The sequence below is a fragment of the Mobula birostris genome, chromosome 6 (assembly GCF_030028105.1).
Source record: "Mobula birostris isolate sMobBir1 chromosome 6, sMobBir1.hap1, whole genome shotgun sequence".
NCBI classification, from domain to species: Eukaryota; Metazoa; Chordata; class Chondrichthyes; order Myliobatiformes; family Myliobatidae; genus Mobula; species Mobula birostris.
This window is the reverse complement of record NC_092375.1, coordinates 41,289,451-41,313,039: the sequence shown is the minus strand read 5'-3', so window position 1 is coordinate 41,313,039 and position 23,589 is coordinate 41,289,451. Positions and strand designations below refer to the sequence as shown.

At 42.5% G+C, this 23,589-nt stretch overlaps 1 protein-coding gene across 2 annotated transcripts in view; it reads left to right on the top strand.

The window, feature by feature from the left end:
- The window catches only part of casr (calcium-sensing receptor), a 94,113-nt gene that overhangs the window by 56,149 nt on the left and 14,375 nt on the right, over positions 1-23,589 (top strand). For both annotated transcript variants that reach the window (XM_072260309.1, XM_072260310.1), the window contains exon 4: positions 6,605-7,501. In XM_072260309.1, coding sequence (XP_072116410.1) covers positions 6,605-7,501 — 897 coding nt within the window. The remainder of the gene's footprint in view (positions 1-6,604; positions 7,502-23,589) is intronic.

Below are 23,589 nucleotides of genomic sequence, written 5' to 3'. Positions count from 1 at the left end.
CTCCTGGACATCCCATATCTGACACCCAGTACAGAACACCACAGACATACTTCCTATTCTTATTCTTCACAAGTAACTTACCTCGTCTCGACCCGATATTGCCAAAGCCCCATTGAGCGAAAGCCCTCCTACTCTGAGTCCCTCTACTCTGATGCCCGCTCCATAAAGCTGTCTTCTTTTTAAATTCTTTCTGCTGGTCTAACTTGCTGAAGTCCACGCGCCTGCTCAGTCATGCCATGATCAAACTGCTGAAGAAAAAATGCACTCCTTTTAATTATCACTCCATATGCCATGAAATTTGTTGTTTTTCAGCTGCACTACAGTACAATGCACAAGAAATTGCTCTAAGATACAGTTTTATATACATACACACAAATAAATAGTGCAAAAAGAGAGCAAAATGATGAGGTAGGGTTCATGGACCATTCAGAAATTTGATGATGGAGAGGAAGAAGCTGTCCCTAAAATGCTGAATATGCATCTTTAGGCTTCTCTACCTCCTCCCTGATGTAGAGTGCTTAATGATGGACACTACCTTCTCCAGGTACCGCCTTCTGAAGATGTCCTTGATGTTGGGGAAGTTAGTGTCCATGATGGAGCTGGTGGACTCTATAACACTCTGTAGCTTTTCTTGATCTTGTTCATTGGAGCCTCCATTACAGGTGGTGATGCAACTAGTCAGAATGCTCTCTCGGGTATATCTGTAGAAATTTGGCAGAGTCTTTGATGACATACCAATTCTACCCAAACTTCTAAGAAGTATGGCTGCTGGTGTGCATTCTATGTGTTGGGCCAAGGATAGATGTTCAGAGATGTTTACACCCAAGAACTCCACAGAAATTTTACTAAAGCTTTAAAAACTCCAAAAGCTCTGCTAAATGGTTTGCTTATTTTTAAGTTCCCATTAATCTGTCACAACCATAAAAACAGAAAACCAATTAAAGCTTGACACGGGGTCATGACACATTCACCTGTATGTATGAATCACTAATTAAAAACCTCACTCTTTCTTTCACCTGTGCTACCTGTTATGGGTGGAAATCAGGACTCACTGTGCAATGGGGAAATCTACTGACACCATAAAAGGAGGCACTGGAAACCAAAAGTAGGTGAGGTACTAGAGGATTGGAAGATAGCCAATCTTGCTAATGAGGATGCAAATGTCACTCCACTCTTCAAGATGGAGAGAGGCAGAAGAAAGGAAGTTATAGGCCTGCTAGTCTGACCTCAGTAGTTGGGAAGATGTTGGAGTCGATTGTTAAGGATGGGATCTCATAATAAAATAGGCTGTAGTCAGCACGGTTTCCTCAAGGGAAAATCATGCCTGACAATCTGATGGAATTCTTTGAAAAAGTAACAAGCAGGATAGACAAAGGAAAATTGGTTGATGTTGTGTACTTGGATTTTCAGAAGGCCTTTGACAAGGTGCTGCACATGAGGCTACTTAACAAGCTATGATCCCATGGTATTACAGGAAATATTCTAGTATAGATAAAGCAGTGGCTGACTGGCAGGAAGGCAAAGAGTGGGAATAAAGGGAGCCTTTTCTGGTGGCTGCCGGTGACTAGTGGTGTTCTACCAGAGGTTTTACTGGGATTGATTATTTTTTACATTCTGTGTCAATGATTTGGATGATGGAATTGATGGCAGATGATATGACAATAGGTGGAAGGACAGGTAGTTTTGATGAAGTAGAGAGTCTACTGAATGACTTATACAGATTAGGAAAATGTACAAAGAAGTGGCAGATGGAATCAGGAAGTAACAGGAATTGTACGGTCATGCACTTTGGTAGAAGAAATGAAAGAGTTGACTATTTTCTAAATGGACAGAAAATACAAAAAATCTGAAGCATAAAGGGACTTGGGAGCCCTTGTGCAGAATTCCCTGAAGTTGAGTCTGTGGTAAGGAAGGCAAATGTGATATTAACATTCATTTCAAGAGGACCAGAAAATAAAAGCAAGGATATAATATTGAGACTTTATAAAGCACTGGTGAGGCCTCACTTGGTGTATTGTGAGCAGTTGTGGTCCCTTATCTTAGAAAGGATGTGGAGAAACTGGAGAGGTTTCAAAGGCAGTTCACGACAATTATTCAGAATTGAATGCTTATCATATGAAGAGCATTTGATGGCTCTGGTTTCGTATACGCAAGAATTCAGAAGGCCTTGACGGAGTAGAAGGGTAGAGAATGCTTCTTATGATGGGAGAATCTAAGACCAAAGGACACATCCTCAGAATAGAGTGGTGTCCTTTCTGGAATGGAAATGTGGAGGAATTTCTTTAGCCAGAGAGTGGTGAATCTGCAGGATTCTTTGCCACAGGCAGCTGTGGAGGCCAAGTCTTTTTGTATATTTAAGGCAGAGGTGGATAGATTCTTGATTGGTCAGGGCATGAAGAGAATACCGGGGAAAGGTAGGAGATTGGGGCCGAGAGGAAAAATGGATCAGCCATGATGAAATGGTGGTGCAGACTCAATGGGCTAAATGTCCTAATTCTGCTCTTGTATCTTGTGGGCATATAGTCTTATGCGTCTTGTTACACAATTCAAGAAAGGCTCTAAAAATAAACTATGATTTATAGGCTGGCATCAGTGATGGGAAAATTATTCTAAGGTATTTGAGCAACCGGATAAATGAGTATTTGGATAGACATGGACTGATTAAGGATAGTCAGCTTGGCTTTGTGCATGCTAGGTCATGCCTAACTAATCTTATAGAATTTGTCGAGGAGGTTGCAAGAAAAGCTGATGAAAGCAAGGCAGTGGATGCTGCCTACATGGAGTTTAGCAAGGCATTTGACAAGATCCCAAACAAAAAGGGAGACTGATCAAGAAATTTCAGTCACTCAGCATTCAAGTTTAGGTAGTAAATTGGATTAGGCATTGTCTTTGTTGGAGAAACCAGAGAGTGGTAGTAGATGGTTGCCTCTCTGCCTGGAGGCCTATGACTGGTGGAGTGCTGGAGGGATTGGTGCTGGGTCCATTGTTGTTTACCACCTATATCAATGATCTGGATGATAATGTGGTTAACTGAATCAACAAAATTGCAGATGACACAAAGATTGAGAGAGTAGTGGACAGTGGGGAAGGCTATTAAAGTTTGCAGCAGGATCTGGACCAGCTGGAAAAATGGCTGAGAAATGGTAAATGGAATTTAATGCTGCTAAGTGCAAGCAACAAGATAGGACCAACCAGGGTAGTGAACTGTAGGACAACTGTGGAGTGCGGTACAACAAAGGCTTCTGGGAATACAGGTCCATAATTCATTGAAAGTGTCGTCACAGGTAGATAGAGTCGTAAAGAGAGCTTTTGGCACTTGGCCTGCATAAATTAAAGTATCGAATACAGGAGATGGGATGTTATGTTGAAGTTGTTTACGACATTGGTGAGGCCTTATTTGGAGTATTGTGTGCAGTTTTGGTCACCTGCCTACAGGAAAGATGTAAATAGGTTGGAAGAGTATAGGTAAAATTTACAAAGATGTTGCTGGGACGGGAGGACCTGAGTTATACAGGAAGTTTGAATAGGTTAGGACTTTATTCCTTGGAGCATAAAGATTGAGAGACTTGATAGAGGTATACAAAATTATGAGGGGTATAAAAAGGGTAAATGCAAGCAGGGGTTTTCCACTGAGGACTACAATCAGAGTTCATGGGTTAAGGGTGAAAGCTGAAAAGTTTATGGGGAGTATGAGGGGAAACTTCTTCACTCAGAGGGTCATGAGGGTGTGGAATGAGCTGCCAGCACAAGTGCTGCATGTGAGCTCGATTTCAATGTTTAAGAGAAATTCGTATAAGCACATGGATAGTAGGGTATGGAACGCTAAGGTCCTCATGGAGTTTGATGGGGTAGGCAGTCTAAATGGTTCGACATGGACTAGATTGGTTGAAGGGCATGTTTCTATGCTGTACTTTTCGATGACTCTATGGCTCTAGAAAGGAAATGGAGATGAATGGAATAACTAGAAGTGATACAGAGAAAGTAAAACATGCCTCTCAGGGATGTAGAATACCCAGTGACAACTTCAACTAAAAGGTGAGAAGCACCTGAATTAAAGAAAGGGACTGGTGTGGAGCATTAAGAGCTGGGGATTACCCTTTCACTAGTCAGAACTCAGACAGGAATAGACCAGCAAGAGGTCCAAGTGGAAACGTAGAGTGGACAGGGAGGGCTGATCAAGAAAATGCAGGGCCTTCACTGTAATTAAAAAGCACAAGTAACTGCAGATGCTAATACTCTCAAATAAAAACAGAAGGTGCTAGAGATACTCATCTAGTGTAGGGAGAAAGAAAGTGTTAGGATGAGGCCGTTTCATTAGGCATGAAATGTCACACAAGTGGTTGCAGAGAAAGGAGAGGGGTTGAGAAGAAAGGAAATGTCTATTACACACCGTAGACCAAGATTTTTTAGGTGACATTAACTATGTTCATGTCATCTGAAAGAGAGTGATTAATCACAACTGGTCTATCTGAAGTAAATATATAGAAAAAGATGAGGGCAGTAAAGAGAATAAGTGCTAGAACTGTGGACAACATGCTAGAAATCTGAAACGGTAGCAGATCAGATATCATCTGTGGAGCAAAAAACTATGAGCAAAGACACAGGTTGATGGCATGAGAACTGGCCAGTTCTGTACGCAAAGTGAGAAGACCAGTTATACAATAACATTGAATTCCAATTTTGGTTCTCTATGGCTGCAATGTGACTTGTTCAGGATGAGGAACCAAAGGCAGATCATAGTGAGGGCAGGATGCAGAGTTAAAAGTGAAAGCTAACTGAAAGCTTGGGTCACCTCATGCTTTGGTCACAGTGTTTTACAAATTAGTCATCCAGTCTGTTTTTGGTTTGCCCAACACAGTAAACATCCCATTGTAAGAATGTGTTGCAATGCAAAACTTGGGAAAAACAGTGAATCTGCCTATGACTTTACTTCTTTATCCTATTCCCACTATGATCTCTGTCTTTGACCTTCTACTCTGTTTCAACATTGCTAATCTAAACTCACGGAACAGCACCTCATCTTTTGTCTAGCCATGTTGCACCTCTTTGGATTCGATAATCTTTTGTCTAGCCATGTTGCACCTCTCTGGATTCGATAATCTTTTGTCTAGCCATATTGTATCTCTCTGGATTCAATAACCACATTCAATAATCTCAGATAACCAGCCTTTCCCCTTTTCAAAGGGCTAGCCATTTCTTGTGCAAGCTAATCCATTTGTAATTTAACTGATTTTTGATGAGGGGTAAAACTATTATTTAATCTACTGAATATTTTTATTTTATTCCTCCCTGATTATCAGCAGATACTGTACTTTGCATCTCACAGTCCCAATTTTATTCTCTGCTTCCCTCATTCATCTCCCCATCAATTTCTGCTATTATTGCAAGACTATGAATCCTGATTTTATGCTTCTGAATGTAAATGAGTAGATAATGTTTTATAAACCATCTTTTTACAACCTGCTCTGATTATTAATGACTATAGATGAAGATTAGCTTGATTTGTCACAAGCACATCAAAATATACATTGAAATGAGTCGTTTGCATCAATGACCAAAGCAGCCCGTGATCTGTTGTTGACAGCCCGCAGGTGTCGCCGGCACCAACATAGTGTACCCACAACTCACTAACCTTAGCCTGTATGTCTTTGGGAGAAAACCGGTGCACCCGGAGGAGACACACACAGCCACGGGGAGAACATACAGACTCCTTACTGACTGCTGTGGAAATTGAACCCCAGTCTTACAGCTGGCACTGTAAACCATTGTGCTAAACACCATGTCACTCACTACACCTCTGTGCAGTCCAGCCAGTGATCATTAACATTGCTTATTGTGATCACTCAACCCATCTCATATGGAAGCAAACCATGCTTCAGATAACAAAAATGGATCATATTTTGGGTAAACTGTTCCTGGATTTCCACTGCTAAAGCTTGGCAGAGAGGCAATTTGCTGGAACAAATGTGTACTAAGATCTGTGCTCAGGTGATTTTCTTTATTGAAACTATATGAGAGCTTCAGTTAATTAAGACTTAGTGGACATTTGCCAAATTCCCTTAAAACTTCAAATATTTATTGGAGACTTCAAAATGCAAGAAAATCCTTAGAATAATGTACAAGAAATATTCTTGGTAGTTTAATCAAGCCCAACTAGAAAGCAACACTCAATTCCTTTATTTACTTAAAGTTAATTTCCCCTGATGTGTGTTAAGGAACTTTGGTTGTAAATCATTGGTTATTGTTTGGGGTTCTAACATTTTTACTGTCACTCACTCTTTGGGGCACTCTTCTGTTTTCGTGGATGTTTGTGAAGAACAAGAATTTCAAGTTGTATATGGTATACATTCTCTGATATTAAATGGAGCTATCGAACTATTGGAACTATTGAAATGAAACGCAGCACTATCTATAACCCAAACTGTAATTTTGCCTTAATATCATAACTGTTTATTCAAGATAGGTTGAACTCTGCAGTAGTCAGTTTTTCAAGCTCTTGGTCAACGTGAATCAAATGCCCCAACCCTAACATCGAAGTGTTGATTTTAATATTGTTTAACTTTTGCAGAATTGAACACTGCTGACAAATGTGTTTGTATTGAAGGTTAGTTATGCCTCTTCAAGCAGGCTCCTGAGCAACAAGAACGAGTACAAGGCCTTCCTTCGCACAATCCCCAACGATGAGCAACAGGCCACAGCAATGGCCGAGATTATCGAGCATTTCCAGTGGAACTGGGTGGGAACTCTTGCGGCCGACGATGACTATGGCCGTCCAGGAATAGATAAGTTTCGAGAAGAGGCTGTTAAGAGAGACATCTGTATTGACTTTAGCGAGTTGATTTCTCAGTACTATACACAGAAAGAGCTGGAGTTCATTGCAGATGTTATTCAGAATTCCTCAGCCAAAGTAATTGTTGTCTTTTCAAATGGCCCTGACTTGGAACCACTCATACAAGAGATAGTTCGACGAAATATAACTGATAGAATATGGCTGGCAAGTGAAGCATGGGCTAGCTCCTCACTGATAGCTAAACCAGAATACTTCCATGTTGTCGGTGGAACCATCGGATTTGCACTAAGAGCAGGACGCATCCCTGGATTCCATGAGTTTTTAAAGCAGGTTCACCCCAGCAGATCCTCTGATAACGGATTTGTCAAGGAATTCTGGGAAGAGACATTTAACTGTTACTTCACCGAGGAGTCTCTAACGCAACTGAAAAACTCCAAAACACCATCCCATAGATTAGGATTGCATGACGACAGTGTTAAAACTGGGCATTCCCGAAGGACAACATTAAGGCGTCCATGCACTGGAGAAGAAGATATCACGAGTGTAGAGACTCCATACCTGGATTATACTCACCTCCGGATTTCATATAATGTCTATGTGGCAGTGTATTCTATTGCTCATGCTCTGCAGGACATCTATTCCTGCACTCCTGGGAAGGGTATTTTTGCAAATGGATCATGTGCGGATATAAAAAAAGTCGAGGCATGGCAGGTAAGCAAAAATTATTAATGCAAACTTAAAAAATAGTTCAGGCTGTTGCTTCCAATGATCAAAATAGTTACTGTACTTTCAAATATTATGAAGTGCTTGGTAGCATTCAGACTTTCCCTTTAGTTGCATCTAATCAGGATGCAGAAACATCCCATTCATCCATTACTCAACCATGTCATGTGTCACCTGAAAACCACAGCTCATAACTGTGTTTCTGCGTAGTGGAGCCTCGTGACTGTGTATTTGATCAATGCATACCATGTTATTTGCATTAACAAACTAGTGTACAGATGTATCTAATCAAGTAGCCACTGAGTATATTACTATTGCAGACTCATTCTTTTATTTTCTTTCAAACTTTTCTTCCCCACTCTAAACATTTTTCTGCACTCCATATTGCCCTTCCCCATTTCCACTTATCACTATTAAGTTCATAAAAATCTGATTTAAATAGATTCATGGTTTTTTCCTGCATTTACTAAGATCCCATATGCCCCAAGAAGCTACTGTGCCCCCTCACATTTCCAGAAGCTATGTGCAGTGTAAAGTATCACAGCACGTACACAGTCATACGCCCAACTAAAGGCAAATGAATTTTGGTTCTTGAAGGTCTTAAAAGGACATCTGAAATAGGACTTAAGAATGAAAGACAACAGAGCATTCTGATTTTAGATGATAGGGCATTCTGATTTTAGATGGTAGGGCATTTGGATTTTAGATGATAGGACATTCTGATTTTAGCTGACAGGACAAACTGAAATGCTCATTCTGTTTGTTCCTCTTTCCACAAATATTACTCAACTTGAGCATTTCCAACATATTCTGTTCTTCATCTTCTGTCAGTATCTCATGACGAGTATCCAAGCCTCCTTTGTTTAGCAAATTTTACTATCATTTCATCATTTAAAATCTGTTTTTTCCACATTAAATCCCTGTCATTCTTATCTACAGTATTGTGCAAAAATTTTACGCACATATATATATAGCTAGGGTGCCTAAGACCTTTGCATAGCACTGCAGTAATTTTATGTACTTCAATGTACTGCTGCCACAAAAAAAGAACAGTTTTCATGACATATGTGAGAAATGATAAACCTGATTCTGATATGGGTCTCTATTATGGACTGAGAGTGGAAAGGGACTCACAAAAACCGTAATGACCAAGACACCAGTTGTTTGGAATCAAATGACCTTGCTTGGTGTATCAGGGCTAGACACCAACCCCCGTCCCTGGTACTCCTTCTTTGTCACCTGTCTACACCCGTCCCATGGTGCTTCATTCTGGCTATTCCCAACATCCTTTGCTCCCACTAGATTTATAAACTCCCTTTCCACTCCACGTTGTCAAACATAGTACTGATCAAAACTCTTAGGCACCTTAGCTATATATATGTTCCTAATACTTTTGCACAGTAGTGTACCTACTTAACCTGTATCACTCTGTGGACTCTTCAGGCAGGAAACTGCATCTATTGGAGTTGTTTATTGTGTTCATGAAAGTAATTACACATGGGTTGGTTCACTCTTGCAGTCAGAGACTCCATTCTAATTTTTCTAGATCTAAGTCCTGCCTTCGAAACAATAGGCCACAACGTTCTCCTGGAATACCCTGAGAACCGGGTTGGACTCTCTGGTAGTCCTCTAACTGGTTTTGCTCACATATCTTGGAGAGAATTTTTTTTGTCTTTTTCGGAGAACAATTTTCCAAGAGATACAAAGTACCTTTCGGTGTTATTCAGGGAAGCTGTCTTGGTCCCCTACTCTTCAACCTGCACTGGCTTCCCCTAGGAGACGCCATTAGAGAGCACAAACTTCATTTCTACAGTTATTCAGATGACAAACAATTGTACGTCTCAGTTGAGCCTGATGATGATAACACCCTATCTTCTCTGACATCTGGAATGGCTGCTGTAATGTTTTGTACCTCCAGAAATGAACTGAAAGAAAAAACACAGGAGCCTGGGATAACTTGTCTACTTAGTTTTACTTTAGTGAGGCATTCACATATGACATGGTGGTGTACTGACGTATGCCATTCACATACTTCTTAGTGTAAACAAAGAATGTTTAATCAAACAATATAGTTACAATATTACTCAAATATTGAATACACTACTCTCCTCCCTGCTTAGCTATAAACTCCAACTCCATATAGTATGCATCTTAATAAAGAAAAATATATATACTGTATACAGAGTATACTATATTATACAACTACTATATAGACAGCCACAGCATAGTAAAATTTAAATTGCCCCATTCAGGCCTAAAGATTTAATTGCTGAGGAGGGTTTCTTACTCTTGTGGCATAATGCCTCTCCTGATGGGTGGGGGTAGGGTCACTCTGCTTCACTGGTGAGACTTGTGGCTAAGAAACAATCTCAGATTTCAGTGTTTCCTCTTTGAAGGCTGTAGGAGTTGAGTCTGGAACCGCAGCAAGTGTTTCTGACAGCTCTGGAAACCTTTCTTCTCTAATGAATGACTCTGCTCTCCTCAACTGATCAATGTTGTCTCCAGATGATATTAGACGCAATCTCCACTCTACAGGAGAGTGGTCCAGTTCTGTCCTAAATCTTTCCAAGCACTCAACCTTGGAAAGAATTCCTGTAGCCTCTGTGTGATCTAGCTCACTGGCTACTTTATCATGAACTGGACAGGCTTTGTAACCCTTGGGTGTGGTTTTTAACACTATTTTATCTTTGATCTGCTTGAATTTTCCAATGCCACCCTTGAACACTGCTGTGGCGTCATTCAGCACCTTTCCTAATTCGCTTTCAGTTGTCTCTCCTGCATGGGATGTAGCATGCAAATAGTGTTTTGGTTTTTAAAAAGCACAATCAAGTTGTGATTGTCTCAGTCAATCACAGCCCCACAATTCTGACCTCCCTGTTTTTTTTACCATGTACAAGCCCGACGTGGCTTGTTGCTTGCTGTATTTCACTGTTATGAATGACATTCCCACAGCAGTTATCTTTTCTCCAGTGTAAGTTCTTAGTTGGATATCTGAAGTTCAGTATCTTTGAAATACCATTCAGACTCATTTTGTGAAATAACTAACCAGCTGATAGTGTCTAATTCCATTTTAATTAACTTACCATTCACTTCAGGTGTATGCCATATGCTTGTCTCTTATTAGTTTCCACATTGTAGATCTCAAGGGTACCCAGTCCTGTTTCATTCTCATCATGAGCAGCTTTTTCATCAGCACCATGCAGATTAGTGCTCTTTTTGAAACTGCAACTTGATTTTTTTTCACTCTTCTCTGTGCAGTCCACTTATTTTGTCTGCCCAACATTCTCTTCATTTGTCTACTAATTTGTTGCATTTCTGCAAGTTTTGCCTTTAAACCTGCATTGGTCTGGTGTATGTGAGATCCTGCTATAATGGTAACACAATTTGTTCAATGTCAATAAGACCAAGGAGCTGATTATTGACTTCAGGAGGAGGAATCCAGAGGTTCATGAGCCAGTCCTCATTGGAGGATGAAAGATAGAGAGGGTCAGCAACTTTAAACTCCTCGGTGTTCTCATTTTGGAGGATTTGTCTTGGGCCCAGCACGCAAATTATGAAGAAAGCATGGCAGTGTCGATACTTCCTTAGGAGCTTGTGATTATTTGGCATGACATCTAAAACTTTGAAAAACTTCTATAGATGTGTGGTGGAGAGTATATTGACTGGCTGCATCACAGTCTAGTATGGAAACAACTATGCCCTTGAACAGAAAATTCTACAAAAAGTAGAAAAGTAGAAAGCCCAGCCCATCACGCATAAAACCTTCCCCAGCACTGAGCACATCTACATGAAGCTTTGTCGCAGAAAAGCAGCATACATCATCAGGGACACGCACAACTCACGTCATGCTCCCTTCTCACTGCTGTCATCGGGAAGAATGGTACAGGAGCCTCAGGACTCACACCACCAGGTTCAAGAACAGTTTTTCCCCTCAACCATTAGGCTCTCGAACCAAAAGGGATAACTTCACTCAACTTCAGTTAACCCATCACTGTAATGTTCCCAAACAACAGGAATTCTGCAGATACTGGAAATTCAAGCAACACACATCAAAGTTGCTGGTGAACGCAGCAGGCCAGGCAGCATCTCTAGGAAGAAGTACAGTCGACGTTTCAGGCCGAGACCCTTCGTCAGGACTAACTGAAGGAAGAGTTAGTAAGAGATTTGAGAGTGGGAGGGGGAGGGGGAGATCTAAAATGATAGGAGAAGACAGGAGGGGGAGGGATGGAGCCAAGAGCTGGACAGGTGATTGGCAAAGGGGATATGAGAGGATCATGGGACAGGAGGTCCGGGGAGAAAGACAAGTTGGGGGGGAACTCAGAGGATGGGCAAGGGGTATATTCAGAGGGACAGAGGGAGAAAAAGGCGAGTGAGAGAAAGAATGTGTGTATATAAATAACGGACGGGGTACGAGGGGGAGGTGGGGCATTAGCGGAAGTTAGAGAAGTCAATGTTCATGCCATCAGGTTGGAGGCTACCCAGACAGAATGTGAGGTGTTGTTCCTCCAACCTGAGTGTGGCTTCATCTTTACAGTAGACGAGGCCGTGGATAGACATAGCAGAATGGGAATGGGATGTGGAATTAAAATGTGTGGCCGCTGGGAGATCCTGCTTTCTCTGGCGGACAGAGCATAGGTGTTCAGCAAAGTGGTCTCCCAGTCTGCGTCGGGTCTCGCCAATATATAGAAGGCCACATCGGGAGCACTGGACGCAGTATATCACCCCAGCCGACTCACAGGTGAAGTGTCGCCTCACCTGGGAGGGCTGTCTGGGGCCCTGAATGGTGGTAAGGGAGGAAGTGTAAGGGCATGTGTAGCACTTGTTCCGCTTACAAGGATAAGTGCCAGGAGGGAGATCAGTGGGGAGGGATGGGGGGGACGAATGGACAAGGGAGTCGCGTAGGGAGCGATCCCTGCGGAAAGCAGGGGGCGGGGGGGGAAGATGTGCTTAGTGGTGGGATCCCGTTGGAGGTGGCAGAAGTTACGGAGAATAATATATTGGACCTGGAAGCTTACGGAGAATAATATGTTGGACCCGGAGGCTTACGGAGAATAATATGTTGGACCCGGAGGCTTACGGAGAATAATAAACTTTTCGATGATTTTAAGTTCCCTGGCCCCCACCGCTTTATTTTCACCATGGATGTCCAGTCCCTATATACTTCCATCCCCCATCAGGAAGGTCTCAAAGCTCTCCGCTTCTTTTTGGATTCCAGACCTAATCAGTTCCCCTCCAACACCACTCTGCTCCGTCTAGCGGAATTAGTCCTTACTCTTAATAATTTCTCTTTTGGCTCCTCCCACTTCCTCAAAACTAAAGGTGTAGCTATGGGCACCCGTATGGGTCTTAGCTATGCCTGCCTTATTGTTGGCTTTGTGGAACAATCTATGTTCCGTACCTATTCTGGTATCTGTCCCCCACTTTTCCTTTGCTACATCGACGACTGCATTGGCGCTGCTTCCTGCACGCATGCTGAACTTGTTGACTTTATTAACTTTGCCTCCAACTTTCACCCTGCCCTCAAGTTTACCTGGTCCATTTCCGACACCTCCGTCCCCTTTCTAGATCTTTCTGTCTCTCTCTGGAGACAGCTTATCTATTGATGTCTACTATAAGCCTACTGACTCTCACAGCTACCTGGACTATTCCTCTTCTCACCCTGTCTCTTGCAAAAATGCCATCCCCTTCTCGCAATTCCTCTGTCTCCGCCGCATCTGCTCTCAGGATGAGGCTTTTCATTCCAGGACGAAGGAGATGTCCTCCTTTTTTAAAGAAAGGGGCTTCCCTTCCTCCACCATCAACTCTGCTCTCAAACACATCTCCCCCATTTCACGCACATCTGCTCTCACTCCATCCTCCCACCACCCCACTAGGAATAGGGTTCCCCTGGTCCTCACCTACCACCCCACCAGCCTCCGGGTCCAACATATTATTCTCCGTAACTCCCGCCACCTCCAACGGGATCCCACCACTAAGCACATCTTTCCCTCCCCCCCTCTCTCTGCATTCCGCAGGGATTGCTCCCTACACAACTCCCTTGTCCATTCGTCCCCCCCATCCCTCCCCACTGATCTCCCTCCTGGCACTTACGCTTGTAAGTGGAACAAGTGCTACACATGCCCTTACACTTCCTCCCTTACCACCATTCAGGGCCCCAGACAGTCCTTCCAGGTGAGGTGAAACTTCACCTGTGAGTCAGCTGGGGTGATATACTGCGTCCGGTGCTCCCGATGTGGCCTTCTATATATTGGTGAGACCCGACGCAGATTGGGAGATCACTTTGCTGAGCACCTATGCTCTGTCCGCCAGAGAAAGCAGGATCTCCCAGTGGCCACACATTTTAATTCCACATCCCATTCCCATTCTGACATGTCTGTCCACGGCCTCCTCTACTGTCAAGATGAAGCCACACTCAGGTTGGAGGAACAACACCTTATATTCCGTCTGGGTAGCCTCCATCCTGATGGCATGAACATTGACTTCTCTACCTTCCGCTAATGCCCCACCTCCCCCTCATACCCCATCCGTTATTTATTTTTATACACACATTCTTTCTCTCACTCTCCTTTTTCTCCCTCTGTCCCTCTGACTATACCCCTTGCCCATCCTCTGGGTCCCCCCACCCCCCGTCTTTCTCCCTAGGCCTCCTGTCCCATGATCCTCTCATATCCCCTTTGCCAATCACCTGTCCAGCTCTTGGCTCCATCCCTCCCCCTCCTGTCTTCTCCTATCATTTTGGATCTTCCCCCTCCCCCTCCCCCTCTCAAATCTCTTACTAACTTCCTTCAGTTAGTCCTGAAGAAGGGTCTCGGCCCGAAACGTCGACTGTACCTCTTCCTAGAGATGCTGCCTGGCCTGCTGCGTTCACCAGCAACTTTGATGTGTGTTACTATAATGTTTCCTCAACCTATGGACTAACTCTCAAGGACTCTTCATCTCATGTTCTAAATATTTATTGCTTATTTATTTATTGTTATTTCTTTCTTTTTGTGTTTGTATAGTTTGTTGTCTTCTGCACACTGGTTAAACACCCAAGTTGGTGTGTTCTTTCATTGATTCTATTATGGCTTTGCTGAGTATGCCTACAAGAAAATGAATCTCAGGGTTGTAAATGGTGACATACATGCATTTTGATAATAAATTTACTTTCAACTTTAACACTCTGAATCAGAATGTGTAGTAAGTGGCTGGAGATTTCAGCAATCAATGGACTGAATAATTTTAATGAGAATTTCAAAGCAAACATTCGGTAGCATTAATCAAATTGCTTGCATTATATTGACCCAGAGGGGATAGTTTCACTCAACTTTACTTGCCACATTACTGAACTGTTTACCACAACCTATGGACTCACTTTCAAAGACACTTTATCTCATGTCTTGGACATTTTTTATTATTATTATTTTCTTTTCTACTTGCACAGTTTGTGGCTATTTGCACACTGGCTGTCTGCCCTGTTTAGTGCAGTCTTTTATTGATTCCATTATGGTCATTGGATTTTTTGAGTATGCCTGCAAGAAAACAAATCTCAGGATTGAACATGGTGATAAGTATGTACTTTGATAATAAAGTTACTTTGAATTTATTTAACTTGCTTTTAACTATATCTTTTTGTCTTTTATTTTTATTTTATCTTCATGCTTGCACTTTATCCCATTGTAAAGCACTTCGAACTACATTGTCTGTATGAAGAGTTCTCTATAAATAAGATAGTATTATTTTTCTTTCCTCTCAACTAAAGTTGGTAAAACTTGAGGTGCAGGCGTAGCCAAACACGCTCATTTATCAATTGCTAGGAACTTTTGGACAATTTTAGTAGTGTTTAGTATTGCGGCTTTCCGAAGTTTTACATAGATATTGCAATGTAGCCCTAATTGTTTAATACTATTATCTAGTGACTTTAGGATGACACCAGTTGTAGATATTACTATCGAGACAATGTATACCCTGTTCATGTACCAAAATCTTTCGATATCCTCTTTTAATTCAGCATATTTCTGGTGCTTTTCACTTATTGATTTCTGTATGTTTTGTGTGTTTGGAATGACTATATCTATTAAATAAGTTGTTTTTGCTTGTTTATCTTGTATAATCACATCTAGACGGTTATTATGGATTGTCCTATCTGTAATAACTGACCAGTCATAATATAATTTGTGGTATTCTGACTCTAAAACTGGATTATTATTATTAAAATTCCTGGTTAACATCAGCCTATCAGGCATATCACTAAAATGTAATTGACATGAAATAATCTTGAACATCATAAGAAAAGAATTCAGCCAAGACATAATAGTAATATTGCAGGAAACATAACCTTGGTTGACATCACCTGCTCATTACTGGAGATTGACTATGATATGGTAGAAATTAACACTTAGTTGTCAACTAGTATTCCATCCCTGGTCCCTACCTATCCACAGTCTACACTTCTTCAGAGGTCATCAGGAGCCTCAAGTTGTAAGTCAAAGAATGCTTTCCCAATGCATTTTAAGTGATAGGCCACTTAGTTTACTTTCATAGTTTATAATAATCAAATAATGCAGTTCATAAATATTTAACCTATTGTTTTGTTATTTAACTAAATTCATTAATAAGTGGTTTATAGAAGAAAGCATAAATGAAAATGTGTATAATGCACAGTGAAAGGTTAATGACCAAAGGGTGGGCTGATCTATGTTACCTCCAGGTGGAAATATAAAGTCACAAATATTCATTTACACCAGGCCCTGTATGGTATAATTTCTCACCCATCACTCTCCACTACCCCCACAGAAACTCTCCTGGGTCTCACTGCATTATTTGATTGTTATAAACTATGAAAGTAAACAAAGTGAACTATCACTTAAAATGCATTATGAAAGCATTCTTCTATGAACAAAGACCTTCAATGTAGGTGAGGAGGTTTTCAACTGCTAAGAGGAAGCAATAATTGCTGACATATTTTGTAAATTTTAGAAAAGTAGGATACCGTCAGGATGGATCTATAGAGTCTCTCAAAAGCAGAGGTAGAGGAGTATGTCTCACGATCAACTTTTCTTGGTGCGCAAATATATCAGTGCTGTCCCAATTCGGCTCACCAGACCTGGAATATCTTGCGGTTAAGTGCCGTCCATGGGAGAATTCTGGGATCACTTTAGTAGCAGTATACATTCTACCTCGGGCCAATGTCAGTCAGGCTTTAGATGATCGGAGCAATGGGATCAACGTGCACGAAACAGCACACCCTAACGCATTCACCATCGTTTTGGAAGATTTTAATCAGGCCAGTCTGAAAAAAATCACTAAGCAATTCCATCAATAGATCACTTGCAATACTAGAGGAAACAACACACTGGACCACTGTTACACCACCATCAAGAACGCCTACGGTGTTATTCCACGCCCTCACTTTGGGAAGTCTGATCATCTGGCTGTACTTCTACTCCCTGAGTATAGGCAGAGACTGAAGACTGCAGCACCAGCAGTGAGGACCAAGAAGGTATGGACAAGGGAAGCACAGGAGCACCTACGGGACTGCTTGGAATGGTTAGACTGGACTGTATTCAAGGATTCATCTTCGAACCTGGATGAGAATGCTGCAGTTGTTACTGTCTTCATTAAAACCTGTGTGGATGAGTGTGTGCCTGTCACAATGTGGTGCTGGGAATGGACCCAAATGCAAGACACAGACACTGAAGTACAAGGGACAGGACTTGACTAGAGTAGGGACGTGACAGGATTCAGACCAGGAGCAGGGACAAGAACGCAGACTAGAGCTAGGTAAAGTGGGACCAGGACTAGAAACCATGGACTAGGAGACAAGGCTTGGACTCTGAGCCTGAGACGGGACAAGGACCCAGAACCTGGGTCTTGCCTCGGGCTCGGACCCCAGAACCAGGCAAGGACATGACATGGCTTCAGGACAGGACGTGGCTGGGGTTTAGAGGCCTGAGCTTGGAGACAGGCTGAGGTCTTTGCTCTTGAGGCTTGAGGCCGGGGTCTTGGTTCCTGGAGCTTGGCTGCGGGATCCTCGAGGCTTGGGTTCTTGGAGCTTGGCTGCGGGATCTTCGAGGCTTGGGTTCTTGGAGCTTGGCTGCGGGATCGTCGAGGCTAGGGTTCTTGGAGCTTGGCTGCGGGATCCTCGAGGCTTGGGTTCTTGGAGCTTGGCTGCGGGATCCTCGAGGCTTGGGCTCTTGGAGCTTGGCTGCGGGATCCTCGAGGCTTGGGCTCTTGGAGCTTGGCTGCGGGATCCTCGTCTTGAAATGCGGAGGCTGATAACATGGAGGCTGGAGCTGAGAGACCAACTGGGAACTGAACACTTACATAGTCCGGGACTTGTCCTTCGAAAAGCCGGGACTCATCGTTACCATGACACCAATATGAGACAGGACAGTACATAGACATAGAGCCAGGACTTATACTTAGACAAGCCAGGACTCAAACTCTCCACACCAAGGTAGGCCAGATCCACCTGTTGGGTAACGGCAGAACGGCCGGACTTACCTAACAGAGGCAAAGACAAGACAAGACATATCCCCCCGCAGGGCAATGGAAAAACGGCCTGACTTACCCCACGGAGGCGAGGACAAGACAAGACAGATACCCCCGCAGGGCAGCAAAAAACAGCCTGACTTACCCCACAGAGGCGAGGACAAGAAGAGACCAACACCAAAGAACAACAGACGGTTCCATCTCTGCTTCAGGGTAGCTCCGAGTCTCAGTTCGGCCAGCAACCTCAGCTGGCTGCGGAAACAGCCGTATCCCTACCTAGCTCGGAGTGGCTGGCAGCCACTCAGCTGGCCCAGGAAACAGCCAAATCCATATCACAAAGACAGCTCCAACTACTGACAGCAAGGCTCCATGAGGGGATGATTCCCCAACGCAGCCTAAAGATGGCAAGTGGTCGCTCTAGCTTTCCACCGGCAGGTTGCTCCCAGGGGATCTTGACAAAACAAACCAGCAGCTCACACTCAACCCCAAGGCTACTCATATTCCAAGCCCCAAGATGGGAATCTGGTGTCTTTGATTAACTCAATCAAGGGACAGCTGGATGACCCGGAGTCCTGAGTCCACAGACCGGACCGTGAACCAGAATATGGACTTCATGGACCGGACCATAACAGTGCCCACAAAGACTTACTGTACATTCCCAAACCAAAAGCTATGGATGAATCAGCGAGGGCTATTTCAAGGGCAATGAGACAATTTCAAATGAGTTTGGAGGTGACATTGGATGTACGAAAACTCTGGCAGGGTTTGCAAGACCTTACTTCCTACAAAGCAAACCCAATAGCATGAATGGCAGTGATGCTTCACTACCGGATGAACTTAACACCTTCTATGCCCGCTTTGAAAGGGAGAACACAACTACAGCTGTGAAGATCCCTGCCTGATGACTCTGTGATCTCCATCTCAAAGGCCGATGTTATACTGCCTTTAAAGAGAGTGAACTCTCGCAAGGTGGAAGGCCCCGATGGAGTACCTGGTAAGGCTCTGAAAACTTGTGCTAATCAACTAGCGGGAGTATTCAAGGATATTCTCAACCTCTCATTGCCATGGGCAGAATTTCCCACTTGTTTCAAAAAGGCAACAATTATACCAGTGCCTCAGAAGAGTAATGTGAGCTGCCTTAATGACTTTCACCAGGTAGCAATCACATCTACAGTGATGAAATGCTTTGAGAGGTTGGTCATGACTAGACTGCCTCATCAAGGACCTGGACCCATTGCAATTTGCCTATCGCCACAATAGGTCAATGGCAGATGCAATCTCAATGGCTCTTCACACAGCCTTAGACCACCTGGACAACACAAACACCTGTGTCAGGATGCTGTTCATCGACTACAGGTGGCCCCTGTTTTCCGAACGTTCGCTTTACGGCACCTCGCTGTTACAAAGGACCTACATTAGTTACCAGTTTTTGCTAACAGAAGGTGTTTTCACTGTTACGAAAAAAGGCAGCGCGTGCCCGAACAGCCAAGCGCCTCCCCCGGAACTGCATTCTAGCCGCCATTGCTTAAACACGTGCTTTATCTCGATTTATTTTTTGCATCCATTAGCAAGATGAGTCCTAAGGTATTGGAAAAGCCTAAAAGAGCTCATAAGGGTGTTACATTTAGCGTAAAACTAGACATAATTAAGCGTTTCGATCATGGTGAACGAAGTAAGGACATTGTCCGCGCGTTGAACTTGTCTGCATCCACCATTCACACTATTTATACGCAGAGAGAAAGCATTTTGAAAGCTGCCGATGTTACTGTTGGTTCTGCTCATAGCAAAGTGGTCTCTCTCAGTTGGCATCCAATAATGGATAAATGGAAAGTCTATTGTTTGAGTGGACTGATGGGTGTACAAAACGTGGTGTTCCGTTCAGTTTTCTTATACTTAAGGAGAAATCAGTCAGTCTTTTTAATAAGCTGAAACAGAAAGCACTGGATGATGGTGATGAAAGTGTTGTGAAAGTGGAATTTAAAGGTAGTCATGGTGGTTTGATCGGTTTCTGAGGCGAGGGCAGCTTCATAGTTTAAGCAGTGGTCCCCAACCTCTGGGCCACGGACCGATACGTAACCGCGCAGAATATAGTGGTGCAGCAGTAGTCCGAACACACCCAGCACATCTTTAAGAAAAGAGGCAAAATAAACCAGCTAATTAATTAGGTGTCGCCCAGCACGTAAATGTCGGCCCAGATCAGAGGCGATTGCCGATTGTGTCAGGTGGTTATTCGTATAAGCAAGTGTTTAACTGTGACGAAACTGCAATTTATTGGAGTCTTCCCGATTCCAGTAAGTGAAACTACACTGTACATACATTATTTCTACTTTATATAGGCTGTGTATTTTTATGTGGTATTTGGTATGATTTGGCAGCTTCATAGCTTAAAGGTTACTGGAGAAAGCGTTTCTGCCGAAAGCGCTTCCGCGAGATTTTCGCTGCGCTAGACGGAGCTGCAGAAAAGTATTTCTACTTTATATTGGCTGTGTATTTATCATATCATTCCTGCTTTTACTATATGTTACTGTTATTTTAGGTTTTATGTGTTATTTGGCATGATTTTGTAGGCTATTTTTTGGGTCTGGGAATGCTCAAAAATTTTTCCCATATTAATAAATGGTAATTGTTTATTCACTTTACGACATTCTGGCTTAAGGAACCCTTTCATAGGAACGCTCTACCTTCGGATAGCGGGGGAAACCTGCATAGCTCAGCATTTAATATCATCATTCCCACAATCCTGATTGATAAGTTACAGAACCTGGGACTCTGTACCTCGCTCTGCAACTGGATCCTCGACTTCCTGACCAGAAGACCACAATCTGTGCAGATTGGTGATAACATCTCCTCCTCGCTGACAATCAACACTGGTGCACCTCAGGGGTGTGTGCTTAGCCCACTGCTCTACTCTCTCTATACCCATGACTGTGTGGCTAGGCATAGCTCAAATACCATCTGTAAATTTGCTGATGATACAACCATTGTTGGTAGAATCTCAGATGGTGACGGGAGGGCGTACAGCAGTGAGATATGCCAACTAGTGGAGTGGTGTCACAGCAACAACATGGCACTCAATGTCAATAAGACGAAAGAGTTAATTGTGAACTTCAGGAAGGGTAAGACGAAGGAACACATACCAACCCTCATAGGGGGATCAGAAGTGGAGAGAGTGAGAAGTTTCAAGTTCCTGGGTGTCAAGATCTCTGAGGATCTAACCTGGTCCCAACATATCGATGCAGTTATAAAGAAGGCAAGACAGCGACTATATTTCATTCGGACTTTGAAGAGATTTGGCAAGTCAACAAATGCACTCAAAAACTTCTATAGATGTACTGTGGGGAGCATTCTGACAGGCTGCATCACTGTCTGGTATGGAGGGGCTACTGCACAGGACCGAAAGAAGCATGTAGTTGGTCAGTTCCACTTGGGCACTAGCCTACAAAGTACTCAGGACATGTTTAGGGAGCGGTGTCTCAGAAAGGCAGCACCCGTTATTAATATCCTCCAGCACCCAGGACATGCCCTTTTCTCACTGTTACCATCAGATACAGAAGCCTAAAGAAACACACTCAGCGATTCAGGAACAGCTTCATCCCCACTGCCATTCAATTCCTAAATGGACATTGATCCCGTGAACACTACCTCACTTTTTTAATATATATAATTCCTTTTTTTTGCACGATTTTTAATCTATTCAATATACATATACTTTAATTGATTTACTTATGTATTTGTTATTATTATTATTTTTTTCTCTCTTCTCTATTCTGTATTGCATTGAACTGCTGCTGCTAGGTTAACAAATTTCACGACACATGCTGGTGATAATAAACCTGATTCTGACTCTGAAATAGTATCACTTCACCATTTTAAAAACAGTAATGATTGCAATATTACTAAGTTAAAATAACTCCTATTGAATTCTCTCTGCGAGTGAAAATCACTGCCTCTCTGGATGTTGCTTGCTGAATTTCTCCATCTCTCTTAATTCTTTGACCATATTTTTGATCATCTATCCTAATGTCACTTACATAATTCAAGGTTAATTTTTGTTAATTAATCCTCTTGTGACACACTCTGGAATATTTTGTTACACTAAAACTGCTACATTAACATTTGTCATAATTAAGTTTAACATACTATGAAGCTTATGTGATCTAGAGAACCAAACATATAAACACATCTTCTGTATTCAGGAGAGTTCACTTGATAGACGATGTAACTTGTCCAACTGATTTTACCTTTTATCCGAATCACATGTAGTTGTCAGCCTGATATCAGATTGAATTATGTGATGAATAGCAAATTACTAAAATTAAACTGCTTTAATTAATGCTGCTACAAATATTAAAAATAGCTATTTTTAATACTTGTCTGGTCCATTTCCTCCTTTGTTACATAATGTTACCTAACAGAGTTTGAATACAAGCTGTGTAAATTGGTAGAGTAGTTCTTAATGTAACATTGTGCTTGAGCATTCTAAATAGCCACTCTAATGGACTTTCTCAGTCATGGAATTACACAGTATCGAAACAGGCCCTTTGTTCCACTATGTATGTGCCAGCATTTCTGCACATACACAATAACCCTAGTTGCTCACCCCGTAACCTTCTATGCTTTGCCTATTTAAGTGCGTCTAAAAGTCTCTTAAATGTAGTGACTGGGATTCACATCTTCCTAACAATTCTGTTAAAAAAAATCTTTACCCTCAAACCACCTTCAAAATATTTCCTCTCACCTTAAACCTAAAACCCATGCCCTTTTGTCTTTCCTATCCCAGTCATGGAAAGAAGATTCTATCTACCTACACTTCTCATCATCCAAAATATTTCTGTCAGGCCATTACACAACACCCACTCCGGAATTGCCGTTCTCAACCACAAGCTGAACTAAAAAGCTATCTTGTGGGCATCCTACAAATTCCCTCTTCTGGGATCCAGCACTTACCGGATTTTCCCAATCTACCTGCATATTGAAATCCCCCATGATTATCGTAGCATTGCCCTTTTTACATGCCTTTTCTATCTCTGTTGTAATTTGTAGCCCACATTCTGGCTGTTGTTCGCTGGCCTGTCTATAAATCCCATCAGGGTCTTTTTACCTTTACAGTATCCTAACTCTACCCACAAGGATTCTGCACCTTCTGATCCTATATCCCCTCTTTCTAAGGATTTGATTTCATATTCCACAAATAGAATTACCTCACCCTCTCTGCCCACTTGCCTGTCTTTTCAATACAATGTGTATCCTTGGATGTTAAGTTACCAACTTTGATCTTCTTTCAACCACATCTCAGAGATGCCAGTAACGTCATACCTGCCAATATCTAACAAGTTTAGTTAATCATTTATTGAGATACAGTGCAGAATAAGCCCTTCGAGCCTCACCGCCCAGCAACCCCCCGATTTAATCTGAGCCTAATCATAGGACAATTTACAATGACCAATCAACAGGTATGTCTTTGAACTGTGGATGGAAACCAGATCACCCAGAGGAAACCCACACGGTCACGGGGAGAACATACAAACTCCTCACAGGCAGCGGTGGGAATTGAACCCAGGTTGCCTGTACTGCAAAGTGTTGTGCTAACCACCATGTTACCA